Here is a 21,411-nt window from a genome sequence, read left to right as displayed (position 1 = left end):
CCAGACTCCTCAGAGGAAGCTGCAACCTCTGAGGGCACAGCGTCAGCAGAATTCAGCGCACCCAGCACCAGCGCAGACACTCACACCTCGGTGGGACTTTCGGGACATAGAGTAGTGTTGTCACCTGGTGTATCACAGCTCACAAGTGAGCATCAGCAGATTGTGGAGACAGGCACAGCAGTGGAGAGTCCTAATCAGAGGGCGCAGGACTCTGCCAGCTCGGCTCAGCAGCATGTCGACGCTCTGCCTCTGGGTCCATCCATAAGATCAGAGGTGATGGAACTCCAGGCACAGATGCAGGAGTCTCTGGCAGGTTTTGTCTCCAGGGTCGCTGCGAGTGTGGAACGAATGGAGGAGTCCATAGTGAACATGAGCAGAGCCTTTGTGGAGTCATTGGCGCATGAACGCATCACCACGGAAAATATGGCAACCTCCAGGGAAAGGATGGCTACGATAGAGGAGAGGATGGCTACGCCCATGGAGGAGCTTAGTCGCCAGGGTATGGAAAACATGGTCATTGTTCAGAATAGAATGACATCTCTTGAGGAGCGATGGGCATCTTTTGAACAGAGAAACCAGACCTTCATGGAAGTCCTTCTGAGTAGGACTGCCATTGCAGATATGGGTCCCCATGGCCCCCTTGGTGTGCAGCAAGGTGCTCTCCAGCCACTTCCAGGCACTGGCCCCTTTTGGCCTGTGCAGCTTCAGGTGGGTGAGCAGCAGTCTGGCGCTCCTGCTGCTGCTGCTGTTGCTGGTGCTGCTGTTGTTCCTGGTTCTGCTGCTGCCGCGGCTGGTGCTCGAGCTCCTCTAATGCCAAGATGGGAAGGAAATAAATGGCTCCCATGCTTCTGGTATATGCCTCCGTTGAGGAAGCGCTGAGTGAAGGTGGCGAGAGGAGTTTCCCAGGAGGTCACACTGGAGATCGGTGTCAGGCTCCAACCTTCCACAGGTGTGGTTAAGACTTCTAAAAGTTGCCCCAGGCCTGAGACCACTAAGTCCTGCCACCTGCAAATGATGGCTGATCAAATCTCCTCTTTAATGGTTGACCTGCAGTTGATAGTCAGCAATCCAATAGTGCTCCCGCCAGGTTTCACATTCGTGTTTCCCACCAGGCGGGTTTTACGTGGGAAAAGGGTTAAATTTGCAAGGGCCTGTTAAAATAGGATTATAGAGGTCATTTAGTGGTTATTAAGGGCCTTAAAGACCAGTCCCACCTGTTGGATGCAGGACGGAGTCTGGACCATCAGACACGCCCGAGTTAAAATTGCTTGGAGTTGGGAACCAGGCGGGGGGGCTCCCGCCCACCAGTTTTTGCGATTTTAACCCCCCGCACGCCTCCAAGTCCGACTCCACGGCTCAATGAAAATCGAGCCCTATGACTCTATGGCTCCCAGAGGATAACTGCCACTCCTGACGGGGGAGAACTCTGGCTGGAGGCGACCATGTTCCCAAATCCTGATCAGTTCCTGGTAAAAGACAGGCATGGCTGCACCCCAGCGTTATAAACAGGAGCTGCATGTCATAATTGAGGCTGTGCAGCTGGCGGAAGAAATACATCACCAGTGCATACTATCTGGGAGGATGTCAATGTGCAGGTATCTCCACAGGGTCTGAAGACGGAAAGTCGCAGCCTAGGTGCGCATGCACACCAGCGCCTGATTGATCTCCCTAAGCAGGAGACTTAGAACCGTGGCAGAGACCAAATGCTTCCTTTTGTCCCAGAAGCAGTCAACAAGCTTCTTCTGTATTTTGGCGACAAACTCAGGGAGAGGGATCAAAGTGACCAACCAGTACCACAGCATAGCGGCCACAAGTTGATTTACAACCAGCGTTCGACCCCTGCAGGACAGAACTCGGAGCAACCCTGTCCCTGATCATGAGGAGTACGTCATCAGCGTAAGTCGAGAGGACGACCTCCACGCCCAGCCCTTGCAGAGCCAGTCCCATCAACCTCTTCCGCAAGAGGCACAGGAAAGGCTCCACGCAGATGGCATATAACTGGCCGGACATGGTGCATCCCTGATGCACCCCTCTCCCGAAGCGAAGGAGGCCATCAAAGATGTGTTAACTTTAATCAGACACTCCGCAGCAGAGTACAGAAGTCGGATCCAGGCAGCAAAATGTGTCCCGAGACCGAATGCGCGCAGAGTCCCAAAGAGGTACTCATGATCCACCCTGTTGAACGCCTTCTCCTGATCCAAGGAAAGGAAGGCGACCGACAGACCAGCCATCTGGGAATGGTGGACCAGGTCCCAAACCAGTTGGATCTTGTCATGGATGGTCCAGCCCGGATGGACCATGGAGGACTGGTCGTGGTGGATCATGTGGGCCAGCACGGTGCCAAGGCGAGCAGACATTGCCCTGGCAAAGATCTTGTGGACGTGTCGCGGAGGGAGACCAGGCGCCAGTTCTTAAGTAGGCGGAGATCGCCCCTCTCGGGCAGCAGGACGATGACTGCCCTGTGCCAACAGAAGGGCATCTTCCCAGGCACCAGACTTTCTCCCAGGACCCATGCGTAGTTGCCCCCCAGGATGTCCCAGAATGCCCTGTGGAACTCCATGGTCAGCCCGTGCTTCTTAGGCAGGCAGTCCCTCGGAACCGAGGGTGACTTGCTTCCACACTAAAAATGTGTTCTCAGGTGACTGATGAGTCCAATGCGGGACCTCCAGTCTCTGTCACAGGTGGGGCAGATGGTGGTTGAAGGGGTGGGTGGGTGGGGTGCTTGGGTTGATGTGCGCTCCTTCCGCTGCCTGCACTTGGCTTCTGCTCGAGGTGTTCGGCGCTTTCCTGGATGCTTCTCCTCCACTTTGTGCGGTCTAGGGCCAGAGATTCCCAGGTGTCGGTGGGGATGTTGCACTTTTTCAAGGAGGTTTTTGAGGGTGTCCTTGAAGCATTTCCTCTGCCCACCTGGGGCTCTCTTGCCGTGTCGGAGCTCCCAGTAGAGCGCTTGTTTTGGGAGTCTCGTGTCGGGCATGCGGACGATGTGACTCGTCCATCGGAGCTGATCGAGCGTGGTCAAAGCTTCGATGCTGGGGATGTTGCCAGAGCGACAACACTGACGTTGGTACGCCTATCCTGCCAATGGATTTGCAGGATCTTGCGGAGGCAGCGTTGGTGGTACCTCTCCAGTGCTTTGAGGTGCCTGCTATACATGGTCCATGTCTCTGAAGCATAAAGGAGGGCGGGTATCACTGCTGCTCTATAGACCATGAGCTTGGTGCTGGGTATGAGGGCCTGGTCTTCAAACACACTCTTCCTCAGGCGACCGAAGGCTGCACTGGCACACTGAAGGCGGTGTTGGACTTCGTCATCGACATCTGCCCTTGTTGACAGTAGGCTTGAGGTGTGGAAGTGGTCCACGTTTTCCCCCAGGACCCACGCGTAGTCGCCCCTCAGGACATCCCAGAACACCCTGTGGAACACCATGGTCAGCCTGTCCAGCCCCGGGGACTCGTCCCACAAGAGCTGGCCGAGCGGGGAATCAAGCTGTTTGGCACCCTCTGGGCTGACCTTTGGCAGGTCTGTCCACAAACCTCTGCGAGCATCCTCGCTGGACGGATCCGGAGAGAACAGAGCCCTCCGGATCCGAGACCAGGGATCCGTCGTCGGCCAGCAGCCGCAAGAGCTGCTTACGGAGTCCCTGTCTTTTTTCCAGCGCGTAGCAGAAGGGGGAGCCGCGGTCCCGGTCCTGAAGGATCTGGATCCGTGACCTCATGGATGTACCTCAGGTCCCAACGAGCTGCAGGTCCTTCAGCGCGTCCTTCTTCTCTTCATCCACCTTCCGCAGGGCTGGGTCACCGACGACTTGACCGAGACTGGACTCCAGGTCGAGCACCTCCTTCTCCAACTGCCCGATCCGGGACTTCCGTCTCTTGGTCGACCCCCTCGCAAAGTCCTGACACAAGAGATGGACGTGAGTCTTGCCCACGTCCCACCATAGTCTCAAGGTGGGGAAGCCTCCCTGCTTCTTTCTCCAGTCATTCCAGAATCGACAGAACGAATCCAGGAACTGCTCATCCTCCAGCAGCAGGTTGTTAAAATGCCAATACGCGGACCCCACCTGTGCGTGGAGCGGAGCGAGCTCCATCAACAGCAGGTGGTGGTCTGAGCAAGCCATGGGCCACATGGAAGCTGCCAGAATGCGGGAGATGTACGTCCGGGAAATGTAAAGGCAGTCGTTTCTGGACCTTCCTACTCCAGATTTCATGTGTATGAAAGCATTGGAGTTGGGATGGAGATTTCGCCAGACGTCCACTAAGTCAAAGGACCCGACCAGGTCCCTGAGCGTCCCCATCGCCACCATGCTGCGCGGGGCACCAGAGTGGTCCCTCGCCTCAAGGGTGCAGCTGAAATTCCGCCCTGAGAATAGTGCACTCGCTGGCCTCAATGGAAACTAAAAGAGCGGACACTTCTTGAAAGAAATGCATTTGTCTGGGGAGGGTACACATTCACTAGGTGGAGCGGCACATTCCCCAAGTGAACAGTGAGATGGAGCAAGCAGCCTGGCACAGGCTCCTTGACCCCCAGGATCTCCAGCCAAAAACATGGGGCCAGCAAGATAACCACCTCGCGAGAAGTGGTCGTGAGGTGGCTCATGCAGACCTCCCCTTGCCATTCCAGGAGCATGTAGCCTCGTCTCCCGGAACGGTGTGGGTTTCCTGCAGGAGCACACCACATACTTCCCTTCCTAAATCTGTGGCGCGCCTCTCTGCTGCCGTTGATGTTGAGGTTGGCTATGGTTATCTTGACAAGAGCATTATGCAACCTCTACTTAACCTACTGTGAGGAGGGAGCGGAGTCTCTCATTACCCTCCACTCCCTCAGCAGCCTAGTGAGGAACATATTGAGCTGGTGCAGCTCACGATGGCTCCACCCCTGCCCACGCTCGAGGTCTTAGCAGCAGAGCGGATGGACTGATGAGCAGCACCACCTCCGACCATCTGTCGAGGGCCAGCTGGACTTTACTGCAGGGTGCAGTGAACGGCTCAGCCGCAGCAGCCTCTCTCACCCCCAGGATCAATGGCAGAGGAGTCCTCGCTGTGCTCTTCTGGGTGGCTTGGGCCCCCGCCTCCACCTCAGGGCTGTATGGCAAAACCGGGAAAAAAGACCATCTCATGTTTCTCCAACACACCCGGCACAAAAAATTGAGAGATGCGATGGAGGGGGGGGGGGGGTGGCGGGGGGGTGGCGGGGGGGTCGGTGGTGGTGGGCTCCACTTCCTCGCTGCCACCCACCGACCCAGCGGGCATGGGGTCGAGCAACTCCCGGGAGATGTCAGGGTGTGGCTGGGCGAGCTTAGCCTCATCGGCCTCACCCACCCCAGCCTCCAATGCCCGACTCGGCGACGAGTGACGGTGTTATTTTGGGAAGATCCGCGCCCCCTGTCCACCCTTGGGCTGGGCCTCCTTCCCACCCTTGGGAGGCACAGGCCGGACAAACGGATCTGTCTCACCCTCCCGGGTGATGGGCGACTCCCGCCGACTGTGCGAGGTGGTGGTGGGGGTGCCCGCAGGACCCACGACGGACGCCGTCTCCTCTTCCACGGAGGGGCATGGGTCCTCCTCCGCTTCCAAGGAGCGGTGCCTTCGTCGTTTCTTCCCAGAGGGGTGCAGAGGGAGGGAGACCTCCATGTCGGCAGGCACCTCCACCTCCACATCCACCTTCTGTTTCTGTCCCTCAATCCCAATTGTGGGATGCAAGTTTTCCGCAGAAGCAGGCACGATCGTGGGCTCAGGCACAGGATCACTCGCAGGCACAGGATCAGGATCCAGAATGAGCACAGGTATGGGACCATACACACTCTCTAGGGGACTCGATCCGCGATGTTTATGCTCTCCCCCATCCTTGCCAGCTGAATGTAAAACTGGCGCCGGAAGGAGAAGACATGACGGAAGCTGGCCTCCCTGAAGCTGAGCGGGATCGGCACTATCCCCGACCTCACCTCCCCCAGTTGACATAGGTGGGGGAGGAGGAGCTCACTGGGGATAAAGGGCGGGACATGTGATAAAATTATTCAAAGGATCCACTGGCAGTAAGGTCCCACCCACTATGAGCCCCTTATTAAGGGCTAGGAACACCGCCTGCTCAGACCTCAGGAAGAACACAGCCTTCCCGTACATTTTTCAGGTGGCAACGATGACTGAAGGGCCGACAATCCCAGGCATGGCTTTGACGCACGCCCCAATGGTGATGTTGGGGTGAGTATAGCTTGTTACCCTATGTTTTTTGGTGATAAGGGTGAAAGGTGGCAGGGCAGCGGGAGTGACTGTAGCTGCCATGCCCGCGTATGTCCTTGCTTGCCCCGTCACTGGCGAAGATGGAGTTGCCATTTCTGTTAATAAGGGTCTACACTCACCCCATGTTTTAGGCCTGGGACTAATATGGCCTTTCTTTCAAACAGAGGGGTTTTAGAAAAGGAAAAAAAAACACCTCCCCCTGTGATGTCAGGATGGCAGAGGTGCCTTCTCCCCTCTGCTCAAAAAAGGTAAAGGAAACAATAATAATAACAAAGGAAGAGCTTGCCTCTGAAGAGTGAGAGAGCGGGGCTCAATGGCTGGGCGTGTTGCAGGGACACACACAAGCAAACAAATTGCTCCCCTTCTCCCTACTTTCCAGTAGAGCCAGTAGGAATACTAAAGCCTAGTCTTTAGAAGCCTTTACTTACAGAGACACACATTACATACCGCGCACCCCCAAGATAAGCTTCCCCACTTCCTGAGCCTGTTCCCATATTAATATGAACACAAGAGGGTCCCCAATTAATATCCACCACCCGAACACAATTAACACCCAACTGAGATACACCCCCGAATACAATTAACACCCAACTGAGATACACCCCCGAATACAATTAACACCCAACTGAGATACACCCCCGAATACAATTAACACCCAACTGAGATACACCCCCCGAATACAATTAACACCCAACTGAGATACACCCCCCGAATACAATTAACACCCAACTGAGATACACCCCCGAATACAATTAACACCCAACTGAGATACACCCCCGAATACAATTAACACCCAACTGAGATACACCCCCGAATACAATTAACACCCAACTGAGATACACCCCCCGAATACAATTAACACCCAACTGATACACCCCCGAATACAATTAACACCCAACTGAGATACACCCCCGAATACAATTAACACCCAACTGAGATACACCCCCGAATACAATTAACACCCAACTGAGATACACCCCCGAATACAATTAACACCCAACTGAGATACACCCCCCGAATACAATTAACACCCAACTGAGATACACCCCCGAATACAATTAACACCCAACTGAGATACACCACCCGAATACAATTAACACCCAACTGAGATACACCCCCGAATACAATTAACACCCAACTGAGATACACCCCCCGAATACAATTAACACCCAACTGAGATACACCACCCGAATACAATTAACACCCAACTGAGATACACCCCCCGAATACAATTAACACCCAACTGAGATACACCTCCCGAATACAATTAACACCCAGCTGAGATACACCCCCGAATACAATTAACACCCAACTGAGATACACCCCCGAATACAATTAACACCCAACTGAGATACACCGCCGAATACAATTAACACCCAATTGAGATACACCACCTGAATACAATTAACACCCAACTGAGATACACCCCCGAATACAATTAACACCCAACTGAGATACACCCACGAATACAATTAACACCCAACTGAGATACACCACCTGAATACAATTAACACCCAACTGAGATACACCCCCGAATACAATTAACACCCAACTGAGATACACCCCCGAATACAATTAACACCCAACTGAGATACACCCCCCGAATACAATTAACACCCAACTGAGATACACCCCCGAATACAATTAACACCCAACTGAGATACACCCCTGAATACAATTAACACCCAACTGAGATACACCCCCCGAATACAATTAACACCCAACTGAGATACACCCCCGAATACAATTAACACCCAACTGAGATACACCCCCGAATACAATTAACACCCAACTGAGATACACCCCCGAATACAATTAACACCCAACTGAGATACACCCCCCGAATACAATTAACACCCAACTGAGATACACCCCCGAATACAATTAACACCCAACTGAGATACACCACCCGAATACAATTAACACCCAACTGAGATACACCCCCGAATACAATTAACACCCAACTGAGATACACCCCCCGAATACAATTAACACCCAACTGAGATACACCCCCCGAATACAATTAACACCCAACTGAGATACACCCCCGAATACAATTAACACCCAACTGAGATACACCCCCCGAATACAATTAACACCCAACTGAGATACACCCCCCGAATACAATTAACACCCAACTGAGATACACCTCCCGAATACAATTAACACCCAGCTGAGATACACCCCCGAATACAATTAACACCCAACTGAGATACACCCCCGAATACAATTAACACCCAACTGAGATACACCCACGAATACAATTAACACCCAACTGAGATACACCACCTGAATACAATTAACACCCAACTGAGATACACCCCCGAATACAATTAACACCCAACTGAGATACACCCCCGAATACAATTAACACCCAACTGAGATACACCCCCCGAATACAATTAACACCCAACTGAGATACACCCCCGAATACAATTAACACCCAACTGAGATACACCCCCCGAATACAATTAACACCCAACTGAGATACACCCCCCGAATACAATTAACACCCAACTGAGATACACCCCCGAATACAATTAACACCCAACTGAGATACACCCCCCGAATACAATTAACACCCAACTGAGATACACCTCCCGAATACAATTAACACCCAACTGAGATACACCCCCGAATACAATTAACACCCAACTGAGATACACCCCCCGAATACAATTAACACCCAACTGAGATACACCACCCGAATACAATTAACACCCAACTGAGATACACCCCCGAATACAATTAACACCCAACTGAGATACACCCCCGAATACAATTAACACCCAACTGAGATACACCCCCGAATACAATTAACACCCAACTGAGATACACCACCGAATACAATTAACACCCAACTGAGATACACCACCGAATACAATTAACACCCAACTGAGATACACCACCCGAATGCAATTAATACTGGTGGCTTTTTAAAATTTTAATCAGGCAGACCGAAAATTAATGAAGAAGTTTTAGAAGTAGATGTTGAACACCCCTCGCACTTGTCTTCGTCAGTCCAATTAAAAAAAAGGGCTTTTGCAACCGAACCATGCCAATTCTGACGAGCGTTTCACCCTAAACATTAACGTCAGATGCTGATCAGCCTGGATTTCCAGCCTTTTCTGGGTATTTTTAAATTTGAGTTCTGAATAGTTTTCCAGGAGTTTTCCTGGTGTTTCTTTACATTGGGTTCAGTAGCATGTCAAGGTGCTGTCTCCTAAAGCACAGGATTCATGCAGCTGGCGGCATCTCGACAGTAAGCTTGCTGGGTTTTTTTTAATTGGGTCTTCCTAGCTGCCAGCCTTAGCAAATCTGGCAAGTTTACATTAGCGTTGGTGCTGGCTGTGTGAGACCAACATGTGAGAAGCCGGTGACATGAGCATTGCAGTACAGCAAGTTAAAGCAACTAAAGACTCTTAATACCAATCCCACAATTTTGGTACCTGAAACTTGAAGGAGTCCTCTGCAGAGGTTACCCCGGAGTGTCGGTACCACACAATACCATCGTTAAGGTCCTGCTGAGTAAACGAGTTTGTCACAGTAGCTATTTTCCCATCAGGCAGCCTTTGCCACCCATCTGCTGGGCCATCAGCTGGCATTGGCACCAAAAGGATCACATCACCTGTTGAGAATTAAAGTTAACAATAAATGCACAGCAAGTAAATCTGAAACATGCTGTATATAACTGGTGCTCCTGGAAATAAAGAGTGAAATCAGGCAACAAATTCTAAGCTGCAAGTCCCTACAAAACTGAAATTGAATGAAACATAAAAACTAAACGGTGCTTGACATAATTTTCTCATCTTTAAAAAAGTTTCAATTTTGTTCTGCTCCTCCACCCCATGACATGGGTAAAATGAGGTTGAGTGGGCTCAAAGGACAGGCCTGCCTGCATCTACTGCACCAAGACCAGCCTAGCCAAATCTTGCAATGGAGTCTCTCTCACTAATTTAAATGGGCCACGGGCAATGAAACCACTGCCAGAGAGCTTGCACATGATTCTGTGTTGTAGTTACACGGGCTCCCTGGTGTAACTCCAGTCGGTAAGGACTGGAAATTGCTCCGAGTGCCATTCCGCCAACTTTCCTCTGTAATTTTCCACTGGGCGCTGGGAATGCCCGTGTTATGGTGGCAGTGGAGGAGTTACATTTAAAGAGCCGCAGCAGGCAATGCAATCGATCAAAGGGGGATTTTTCAAAATTTAAAAATAATTGCAACCTTTTTTTGGGCCAACCACAGAGGTTGCTGGCCACACTACACTGTGACTATCCTCCAAGACCGGCAACATTCCATGCTCATCTGCCAGATGGACTCCCCCAAGGAGGCAGCAATCCCACTGGGAGCCAGCCCAAATTATTTATATGACCCTGACCATGGAAAATCAGCCAGGGTCAGGGGTAGGTGGAACTCCTCTCCTGCCAAAGATGCAGTAGTATTTTGTCAAAGTGGAAAACTCTGGTCCCTGCCCTTGTAGCACATTTGACTGGAGATTGGGACAAATCAAGCTTGGCAGAAGTTCTTAAAGGACTACAGCAAGCCATTAAAAAAGAAATGATGGTGGGAACAGGAAAGTGGGGAAATCAAACACAATGCACAATGCACAGTGAAGTGTTGGCAAAAATACTGAAGAGTTGGAGGTCTGGCAGCAGGAGGTTGCCCATATTCAGGACTGAAGACTACCCTCCAGTAAAAGCACAGGAATCAGCTACATGGAGGGAGGCTGATCACTAAATCAATGCAGTAACCCTTGCACCTGACTAAAAATAAAAAAGAAGCCCCTTGGTCTCAGGAGGAAGACAAAGGTAACAGTTCTCCTCACTTTTGCTCACATTTCCTGTGGGACCCATGGCACAAATCCAAGATTGGAATTCCCACATGCTCTGGGAGGTACCATTTCAAACACTGCACACAATGGCTGCTCTTGTGCACAGTTGTCCATTGTGCCAAAGCTGCATGGTGCATTTTTCTTGCAGGTGGAGGTGGTGGATGCGGAACAGCAAAAGAAATGCTCAGTGATATGTCCCTGGGGTGGCGTGGAAGGATCTGACAGCATGAAAGCTTCACATCTATGGGAAGAGCCATCAGTGTTCTAGATACTGTCCACAGGTCATTCTGCAGCAGCTGGGACAACTGTGTGAGTATTGAGAAACATAGACGGCAAAGAGAGGTCTCCTCTGACATGTGTGGAGGAGTCTACAAACATGGGTGCGGAGAAAAAAAATATATGATGCGGTTTTTACCCAGCTCAAACACATAAATAAAGAAACAATTTTTGGTCCGTCACATAGTGCGAATGTACAAATAAGGAAATTGTGCACGTAAAATGTTGCAGTTACATAAATATAAAAACTTTACTTTAATAAAAAAAACCTTCATTTAAAAAAACTTTACGTTCTTTGGGGAGGTATGGGGACAACAGGTTGGGGTGGAAGGTACAGCCTATGGCTCGAGTTGAACTATTGTGCACCAGAGTGTGGAAGTGGCATCTGGGCCTTAGATCAGAAGTGGGAAGGCCTCAGGCATACTAAGAATTGGCCACAGAGTCAAGCGGGAACAAGGAGGGTGGTGTGACATAAACCCTATCATTTTGTTTTCATGGCTGTTCCTCTGATTGGCATCTGTTAACTATATAACTGTGCGGTTCGTACAGAACGAGCTCTGAAGAACTCTACATTACATCATAGACACACATTCTATTACTGAGATAGATAGACAGACAGACAGATAAATGGATGTGAACAACAGTAAAGGATAATAAGAGTCAAAGATAAGAATCCAGGACTGGAAAAAGGCAATGTTCAGTGAGGGAAGAAGGAATCTTGCCCAAATTAACTGAGCAGAAAAATTAGCAAACATGATGATGAATCAGGCGTGGGGTCTTGTTAAATATGAGATGCATAGAGTAGAAAAGGAGAGGGTGCAGAAGAGTTTCAATACAATTATATAAGGCTGTAAGGCTTTACTTATGAGGAAAGAGTGAAAAAACTAGAGCTCTTTTCATTAGAATAAAAAAGCGTAAGAGCTCTGATAGAGGTTCTCAAAATTATAAGGTAAATAGAGAAAAATTATTTCTACTGGTCAGTGAGTCAGTAACTCGGGGCATAAATCTAAATCTAAATCTAAATCTAAGTTCATCACCAAAAGAACAAAGGAAAGGTCAGGAGTTTGTTTAAATTATTATGCAGAGGGTTGTTAGGGCATAGAATGTCCAATCAGAAATAGTGGTGGAATCAGAATCCATTATAACTTTTAAAAGGGAAGTGGATAAATATTTGAAAAAGAAATGAAAGGTTATAGAAAAAAGACAGGGATCTCGGATTAAATTATCTCAAGCAAGCCGTTCCAGACAACCTACGAGAGTGAAATGATCAGTCTACAGACTTCTCCATGACACCAACCAATGCCAGTCTGTGATTGGTAGACCAGAGGGAGCCCAGTCAAATTGGTTACAGTTTTTGACTGAATGCAAGAATCAGACTACAATACCCAATATAAGAGTGTAAGGCCTAGAAATTCATTATAGCCACGTTTGGGGCGCTACAGCCGGGCGTTCGCTAAATTTTGTGCCCGGCGCAACTTAGCGCCACCTTCGCCGATATTCAGTTGGAACGCCCCAACAGGTTGCTGCTGCGCTAAAGCAGGCGATGCACGACTATCATTAGGCGCTAAGCCGGCGATCCGGGGCGCTAACACCGAGGACGAGCACAGCGCAGGTGCAGCAAGTTGCTCATTGAGGACAGACAGTCAGGCGCCGGTCAGCTCTTAAGGGGGGAGGTTGGAATTGTTTGGCTGCCACGCCCTGCACACTGCAGCCCTAAAGCAAGACCTGAACACTGCTGCTGGAACTGCTCCACGCCCAGGAGAATGGAGAAGGCCAGGGAGAGAGCACAGCGCTTCGGTGAGGGTGGCCTGAGGGTGCTGGTTGGCGCAGTGGAGCGCAGGCGCCATGTCCTCCTCCCTGAGGGTGGCAGGAGGCCGCTGCCCGCCGAATATCGGAAAGCCTGGAGGGAGGTGGCAAACAGGGTCACGTCCAACAGCGTGGTTGGCAGGACTCCAACCCAATGCCTGAAAAAATTCAACGACCTCACTCGGGTTGTCAGGGTGAGTACCCTTTCCAGTATCCTCCTCATCCCTGCATGTGCACCTCACTTTATTGTCAAAGGGACCTGAAAGCCCTAATGCCCAGCCCTCATCCAGCAGCTATGGGACTGTCATGAAAAGCACTTGCACATTCAGGACTTAATACACTGTCAGGACTATTCGACCATGGGAGGCAGTGCAGGCAAGATCAGGGCTTGACACTGTCAGGGCTATTCGACCATGGGGGGCAGTGCAGGCAAGATCAGGGCTTGACACTGTCAGGGCTATTCGACCATGGGGGGCAGTGCAGGCAAGATCAGGGCTTGACACTGTCAGGGCTATTCCACCATGGGAGGCAGTGCAGGCAAGATCAGGGCTTGACACGGTCAGGGCTATTCGACCATGGGAGGCAGTGCAGGCAAGATCAGGGCTTGACACTGTCAGGGCTATTCTATCATGGGAGGCAGTGCAGGCAAGATCAGGGCTTGACACTGTCAGGGCTATTCCACCATGGGAGGCAGTGCAGGCAAGATCAGGGCTTCACACTGTACTTAGAGGCCGTCCTTTCTCTTGCAGGGCAAGCTGGCGCATAACAGAAGACAGCAGCGACAGACCGGGGGAGGCCGTCCTGACCTGAAACAGCTCAGCGACCTAGAGCAGCGAGTGGAGTGGATCATGGCAGGCCGGCTGATTGGCCCCGTCGCCACTGGAGATGCCGACCCTGTTCTGGGCACCAATGGTAAGGTCATCACCTTTTTGACCTCTCTCTTTCCACTTGCGCCTCACACCAGCATCCTTTGCCACTCTCGAACCAATGCAGTGCACAGCAGCACTCATGCCTCCCTCGCTGCCGCCCTGTCCTCACTCTAAAGCAACTCTTGTGCCTCCCTGCTTTCAGATGGTGAATCGCCAGGTGAGGAGGCGGCCCCTCAAGCTGGCACTGTGTCCGAGTCAGACACAGAGGAGGAGGAAGAGGAAGCCGGCCCATCAGGGACACCCTCAGCCGAGGCAGCCCATGGCCATGATGGTGACATGTCTTCCCTGGAGGGGAGCAGGGGGGAAGGGTCTGATGAGGGTGAAGCTCCGGGACCCAGCGGGCTGCAGCAACGCGGGAGGGGTGGGGAAGCTCAGCGGCCTTCTCCCCGGAGGGTGAGTGCGGCCTCCAGTCCTGCTACGGTGAGCACAGAGGAGGTGCGGCTCCTAGCGGAAATGGGCGCCCAGGCTGAGCGCAGGCACACTGAGCTCATGGCTGCAGTGGCAAGGATGCCTGACTCCATAGAGTCACTGGCAAGGAGTGTGCAGGAATTCGGGGCAGCACAGGCCAGGAGTCTGCAACAATTCAGTGCAGCACAGGCCAGGAGTCTGCAACAATTCAGTGCAGCACAGGCCAGGAGTCTGCAGGACTTCGCGGCAGCACAGGCTAGGAGTCAGCAGGACTTCGCTGCATCACAGGCAGCTTCTAGCCAAGTGCTCAGTCGTGCCGTGCATTCACTGGCTGCTGTCATGCAGACACAGACCAGGACCACACGGGCACTAACTGCTGCCACCCTCGCTGGATCGGCCAGGCATCGCCGGGACCCTCGCCGCGCCGTAGCAGCCCAGCAGTCTGTGCTTCAGCAGATTGCTGCGCATGCTGCAGTGCTGGCCCGTGCGAGTGCCAGTGTATCAGCCGACCAGGGAGTGCCTGTGCTCTGTCAGGTTGGCAGCATTCATGCAGCCAACACTGTCACTCCTCCAGTGCAGCTGCCACCAGCTGTAGGACAGACTGCTGCCGCCCAAGCTGAGTTGGAGCAGTCAGCAGCTGGGCCCTCCAGGCCCAGAGCTGGTCCAGGCCGACCCCCAAGGGCATCTGCCGTCTCACCATCTGACCCTCAGCAGCCTTCCCCCAGCCTTGCTGCAGCCACTGGGGTCCCACTGAGGAGCTGCAGGGCGGGTAGGGGCCAGTCACAGAAGCGAGACGGATCACCCTCGCAGGAGAAAAAGTAGTAGGTGTGGCCAAATGTGCTGTTTTATATATAAAGGCCGAGACTGGTGTAATTGTTTTATATATAAAGGCCGAGACTGGTTTATTTGTTTTATATATAAAGGCCGAGACTGGTGTCATTGTTTTATATATAAAGGCCGAGACTGGTGTATTTGTTTTATATATAAAGGCCGAGACTGGTGTAATTGTTTTATAGATAAAGGCCGAGACTGGTGTATTTGTGTTTTTTGGGGGGGTTCCTCTCCATTATTTTGTCATGTGGGAAGGGCACAGAGGTCTCACAGTAAAAAAAATTCTTAAATCGCACTGTCCATGTTTGCTTTTGGAAGTCTTGGTTGCCTTGATCGGCTGAGGGCTTGTGGAGCGGCTACATTCATCATCTGTCATTGGCACAAGCCATTCCCTGAGAGGGGGCCTAGAACCGAGTTGCAATAAGCCGCCGACGGGCGGCCCTTGCACTTTCTGCCTCCCTCCCGTGCTGGTGCTCCTCCTCCTACTCCTCCTCCTCTGGTGGTCCTCCAATGTCTGCTGGCAGTGGCTGAGTCCTGCGGATAGCCAGGTTATGCAGCATGCAGCACACGACAACGAAGTGGGAGACTCGCTCAGGCGAGTACTGTAGGGCTCCCCCGGAACGATCCAGACAGCGGAACCGTTGCTTCAGCATGCCGATTGTTTGCTCAATGATGTTCCTGGTTGCTTGATGGCTGTCATTGTATCGCTCTTCAGCAGGGGTGCTGGGCGCACGGAGCGGGGTCATCAGCCAGGTGCACAAAGGATAGCCTTTGTCCCCGAGAAGCCATCCTCGTGGGTGAGACTGGGCCTCGAACATGTCTGCCACAGAAGTCTGGCGCAGGATGAAGGCATCGTGGCTGCTGCCTGGAAAGCGGGCATTGACAGCTAGGATGAGCTGCCTGTGGTCACACATGTTGAGCGAATGGTAGCCCTTCCGGTTGCGGTAATCCTCGGCATTCTCTAGAGGTGCCCGCAAAGCCACATGCGTGCAGTCAATGGCGCCCTGCACCATGGGGAAGCCCGCTAATGCTGCAAAGCCCATTGCACGCTCTTGCTGCTTGTCCACGGTCATGGGGAAGGAGATGAACTGACGTCTCCTTCTGAAAAGGGCATTGGTCACCTGGCGGATGCAGCAATGTACCACGAACTGGGAGATGTTGGAAATGTCCCCAGTAGCGGATTGGAAGGAGCTGGTGGCATAGAAGCTGAGAGCCACTGTCACCTTCACTGCCACTGACAGAGACGTCCTGCTCCTGAGCTGTGGCTGCAGATCTCTGCGAAGCAGGTGGCAGATCTCAGTGACCACCTCCCTTCTGAATCGCAGCCTCCGAACACACTGCTCCTCAGGCATGTTCAGATATGAGAACTGCTGGTGGTATACCCTGGGTGGGTAAGGCCTCCTTTGCCGACGCCTGTTGGCCCTTCTCCATCTGGCCATGACTGGCACTCTCTCACGGCGTCTCTGAGCCCTTTGAATGCAATGCAGTAAGCCAACGTTTCCACCCACTGCAGCCCCCATTATATGTTTCCAATCAATGCTATGACACTGAAAGTTAAATACAAGTGCAAAGCTGTGGCCTGAAGCCACAAGTACCTGTGTGAGTGTTGAGCCAAACCAGAAAGCTCTCTACCTTTGTCTCTCTCCAAATATCTGTCTCTCACAAAGAAGGAGTGGAGCAAAATGGCTGCCTTTTATACTGCAGGAGGAGTCCCCTTTAATTAGCGCCCCCCGCGCCCCGCAGCGACTGGGAACCGTTCCCCTCTACCAGTCGCGGGGGGCGCCAGGCGCACAATAGGCCGGCGCCACTGAATTTCCGGTTCGGAGCGCACAAAGGGCGTTGCACCATGAAATAACGTCAGGATCTGCGTGCGCAGCTGAGCGCGTGCAAAGGTTTTGCGCCGGCGCTAAATCTTAACTGAATTTCGCGAGAGGCGCAGATCGCGCCGCGCCCGGGCGCTAGCCGCTTAGCGCCCCTCTTCTCCTCCTCCTAAGGCGCTAGCGGCTGGCGCAAACAACTGAATTGCTAGGCCTAAGAGTTCAAAGAGAGACATTTGGTGAAGTGTTCATAAGGTGAATCATTAACTACCAAATTTTGGGGTTTCCTTTGCACGTATTAGATTGAAGATGACCTCTGAGTCACTGGCCTCTTTGTCTACTGCCTGTAACAGTCTGTTGGTAATCTGTAGTAATCCACCCTCAGGGACCCATCCTGGCAAGTTATTCAGGAGCTGTGGCCCTTTGTCGTTCTTCTGAAAAGAAAATGAGGAAAGTTAGATTACAACACATCGAGCAGATTGGGTGGCACAGTGGATTAGCAAAGTGTCCTCGCACTTTTAGGACCCAGGTCTGATTGGTGCAATAAAAATCTTTGCTATTTGTTAGTTGCAAGGCTCCTACCTGAAATGAGCTTGAATTGACTCAAACCAGTTCCTAGTGAGTGTATCATAGAACGACAGAAGTTTAAAATGTAGGCCAGTCAGCCCATCATGTCTTTGCTAAAGCATTCCACTACTATCTTACTGCCCTGCTTTCTCCCCACAGCCCTGTATCTTTCTCAGCTTTGAATATTTATTCAACTTTCACTTAATATTGTCTCTGCCTCAACCACTCCCTGTGGCAAAGCATTCCGTCTCCAACAATCACTGTGTACAGACATTTCTTCTAACCTCTCTGCTCACCCTCAGTGACAATTTTAAATTGATCAACTGACTCCGCAACCAGAGGAAATTCCACAGCGTAAAATTTGGCAGAATTGGTAGTCTCACTTCAGGAAGCTACATGTGGAAATGGAAAATTACACTCTGATGCAGTAGGCTTGCTCCTCTGAAGCTGGGATCACACAGGTAAAGATGAACAGAGGGAGGTTTCCTCAGTGAAATTAGCCCATCTCATTATGTCCATGCTATGTCCAGTGATGCTGGGGGCTGGCACTGCATTTTTTGTCTCTGAAATACTGTAGGAGGAGAATGAGCAAACACTGGAGTTGTCTTTCCTCTGATTTTTCTGTTGAAGGGCCTTGTTAAGGGCCTTTGAAGTCAGCTTTAATTGCAAGTTTAAAAACTTGGTTTTTTTTCAGGTTTTATCTTTAGCATCAATAACTGGGAGAAAATCAGGGATAAAATTAGTACCCAAATAAGGGTAAATTTGTTGCTGTGCTATATTGTGCTGGTTAGTGATTTACAGTGCCTGCTAGTTATTTAACACTATACAGCACAGCACAGCACAATACAGTTAAGCTAAATGACAACTATTTACACAGTTCACAGATACCACGTTTATGGACCTCAATGCCAGTAATGCAAGTTTCCATGATCATAAAACACTGTCAAACTATTTTAATGGTACAATTTATAAATTTAAAAGTTATAATATTTGTGAGTGAACTGTGTCCTTCAAAATGTTGACTGTTAAAGTCTGTGTTTGCAGTAGCACATCACTACCATAGTATCAATGGGCACAAACATTTTTTTAAGTCTGCCTGAAGTATGAAATAGTTGATGCTGGAATGTAATTTTGCAATATGTGCTGTTACCATTGAATGCAGTGTACCCAGTTTGTTAACAACAAAGCTATAGTCATCATCAAGGCTCTTCAGCATGGGACCTGACATTTAGGGATGTAATGTGCGCGCATCACTGGACCTGACTTTTTTGTACGGAAAAAATAAGAAAGTCTTCTCAAATTTAGGAGGAAATTAATTTTTCTTGATTCACAGCCCCCACCTCAAAATAAGAACTAGAATTTCAGTGGAAATCAGTAAAAACTGACTTTAAAGGTGTAATTTTCTTTTTCTCTCCTCGAATTGTTTTCTCCTCTCACTCACCCTCTCCTGAAGGTGAAGACTGAGGTGTCGAAATTTGTGCAGGAGAAAAAAAAGGAAAAAAATAAACAAAAAGAAAAAAGTTACTGAAAAATAAGATTAAGGTCTCTGGTTTGTGCTGAGTTAACTGATCTCAGGCAGGGTGTTACAATTATTGTTTACCTTATCTTGTCTCCTATTCTTCCAACTTCGGTGTCAGCCTGCACTTGGACATTGGCCCTTCACCAAGGTGTTCCTGGCTATGGAATCATGCAATGTTCCCACTCAGGATTACTAAATTGAGAGTGTTTGTGTGTGTACGTGCGTGCGTGCGAGAGAGAGTGAGTGATTGCGTGAGTGTGAGTGTGAGTGTGTGTGTGAGTGTGCGTGTGAGTGTGCGTGTGTGAGAGAGTGAGTAATTGTGTGAGAGTGTGTGAGAGTGTGAGTGTGTGTGTGTGAGTGTGCGAGTGTGCGTGTGTGAGAGAGAGTGAGTAATTGTGTGAGAGTGTGAGTGTGTGCGCGAGTGTGCATGTGTGAGAGAGTGAGTAATTGTGTGAGAGTGTGTGAGTGTGTGTGTGTGTGTGAGTGAATGAGAGTGTGCGTGTGTGTGAGACTGTATTTTTGAGTGAGTGAGAGTGTGTGAGTGTGTGTAATTGTGAGAGTGTGTGTGTGAGTGTGTGTGATTGTGAGTGTGAGAGTGAGTGAGTACATGATTGTGTGAGTGTGTGTGAGAGTGTGTGTGTTTGAGAGTGAGTGTGATTGTGTGAGAGTGAGTGAGTGTGTGAGAGTGTGTGTGTGTGTGAGAGTGTGTGAGTGTGAGAGTGAGTGAGTGTGTGATTGTGAAAGAGTGTGAGAGTAAGTGAATGTGTGTGATTGTGAGTGTGTGATTGTGCGAGTGTGTGTGAGAGTGAGTGAGAGTGTGTGATTGAGTGAGTGTGTGTGAGAGTGAGTGAGAGTGTGTGATTGAGTGAGAGTCTGTGAGTGAGTGTGTGAGAATGAGTGAGTGTGAGAGTGTGTGTGAGTGTGTGTGTGATTGTGAGAGTGAGTGTGAGAGTGTGTGAGTGTGTGTGAGAGAGTAATTGTGAGAGTGTGTGACTGAATGAGAGTGTGCGTGTGTGAGAGTGTGTATGTATGAGTGAGTGTGTGTGAGTGTATGTGTGTGTGTGTGTGTGAGAGTGTATGTGTGTGAGTGTGTGTGTGAGAGAGTGTGTGTGAGAGAGTGTATGTGTGTGAGTGTGTGTGTGAGAGAGTGTGTGTGAGAGAGTGTGTGTGAGAGAGTGTATGTGTGTGAGTGTGAGAGTGTGTGTGAGAGAGTGTGTGTGTGTGAGTGAGTGTGACTGTGTGAGAGAGAGTGAGTGTGTGATTGTGTGAGTGTGTGTGAGAGTGAGTGAGTGAGAGAGTGTGAGAGAGTGAGTGTGTGATTGTGAGTGTGTGTGAGAGTGAGTGAGTGTGAGAGAGTGAGTGTGTGATTGTGTGTGAGTGAGTGAGAGAATGTGTGAGTGTTATTGTGTGAGAGTGAGTGAGTGTGTGCGTGTATGTGTGTGAGAGAGTGTATGTGTGTGTGTGAGAGAGTGTGTGTAATTGTGAGAGTGTGTGTGTGAGTGAGAGTGTGAGTGAGAGTGAGTGAGTGTGATTGTGAGAGTGTGTGTGAGTGAGAGTGAGTGTGTGATTGTGAATGTGTGTGAGTACGTGATTGTGTGAGTGAGAGTGTGTTTGAGAGAGTGAGTGATTGTGAGAGTGAGTGAGTGAGAGTGAGTGTGTGAGAGTGAGTGTGTGTGTGAGAGAGTGAGTGAGTGTGTGATTGTGAGAGTGAGTGATTGTGTCAGTGTGTGTGAGAGTGAGTGAGAGTGTGTGATTGAGTGAGAGTCTGTGTGAGTGTGAGAGAGAGTGAGTGAGTGTGTGTGTGTGTGAGTGAGTGTGAGTGTGTGTGTATGTGAGTGAGTGCGAGTGTGAGTGAGTGAGTGTGTGAGTGAGAGTGTGTGTTTTAGGTTGGTCAAACAACATGCGAACATCCCTGTCTAAAATCACAAGAATGGCACTTGGGTCAGTTACTGGGGAGCTGGCGGCACCTGCAGATCGACACCTCTGTCTTCACCTTCAGGAGAGGGTGAGTGAGAGGAGAAAACAATTCAAGGAGAGAAAAAGAAAATGACACCTAGACAGCAGCTGGGAAAACACTGGCTTATCCAGCAATCTGAATTCAATCACAGGTGGCAGGAGTAACTGAGGCAGCATTTTGTATTCCTACAACTGCGCACTGAGAATATTTCAGACGTTTGATTCAAATTCCAAT

General features: G+C 50.4%; 1 protein-coding gene across 1 annotated transcript in view; it reads right to left on the bottom strand.

The window, feature by feature from the left end:
* fras1 (Fraser extracellular matrix complex subunit 1) overlaps positions 1 to 21,411 on the bottom strand; it is a 747,542-nt gene that overhangs the window by 226,479 nt on the left and 499,652 nt on the right. Inside the window, exons 30-31 of the mRNA XM_085963231.1 lie at positions 17,406 to 17,568; positions 9,686 to 9,864 (exon numbers count right to left, since the gene is read on the bottom strand). Of these exons, the coding sequence (XP_085819357.1) occupies positions 9,686 to 9,864; positions 17,406 to 17,568 (342 nt within the window). The remainder of the gene's footprint in view (positions 1 to 9,685; positions 9,865 to 17,405; positions 17,569 to 21,411) is intronic.

This window comes from Somniosus microcephalus, chromosome 2, assembly GCF_052327205.1.
Source record: "Somniosus microcephalus isolate GS21.2 chromosome 2, FLI_Smic_1.0, whole genome shotgun sequence".
Lineage (NCBI taxonomy): Eukaryota > Metazoa > Chordata > Chondrichthyes > Squaliformes > Somniosidae > Somniosus > Somniosus microcephalus.
The sequence above is the reverse complement of the archived record's forward strand: the minus strand, read 5'-3'. Positions and strand labels throughout refer to the sequence as shown.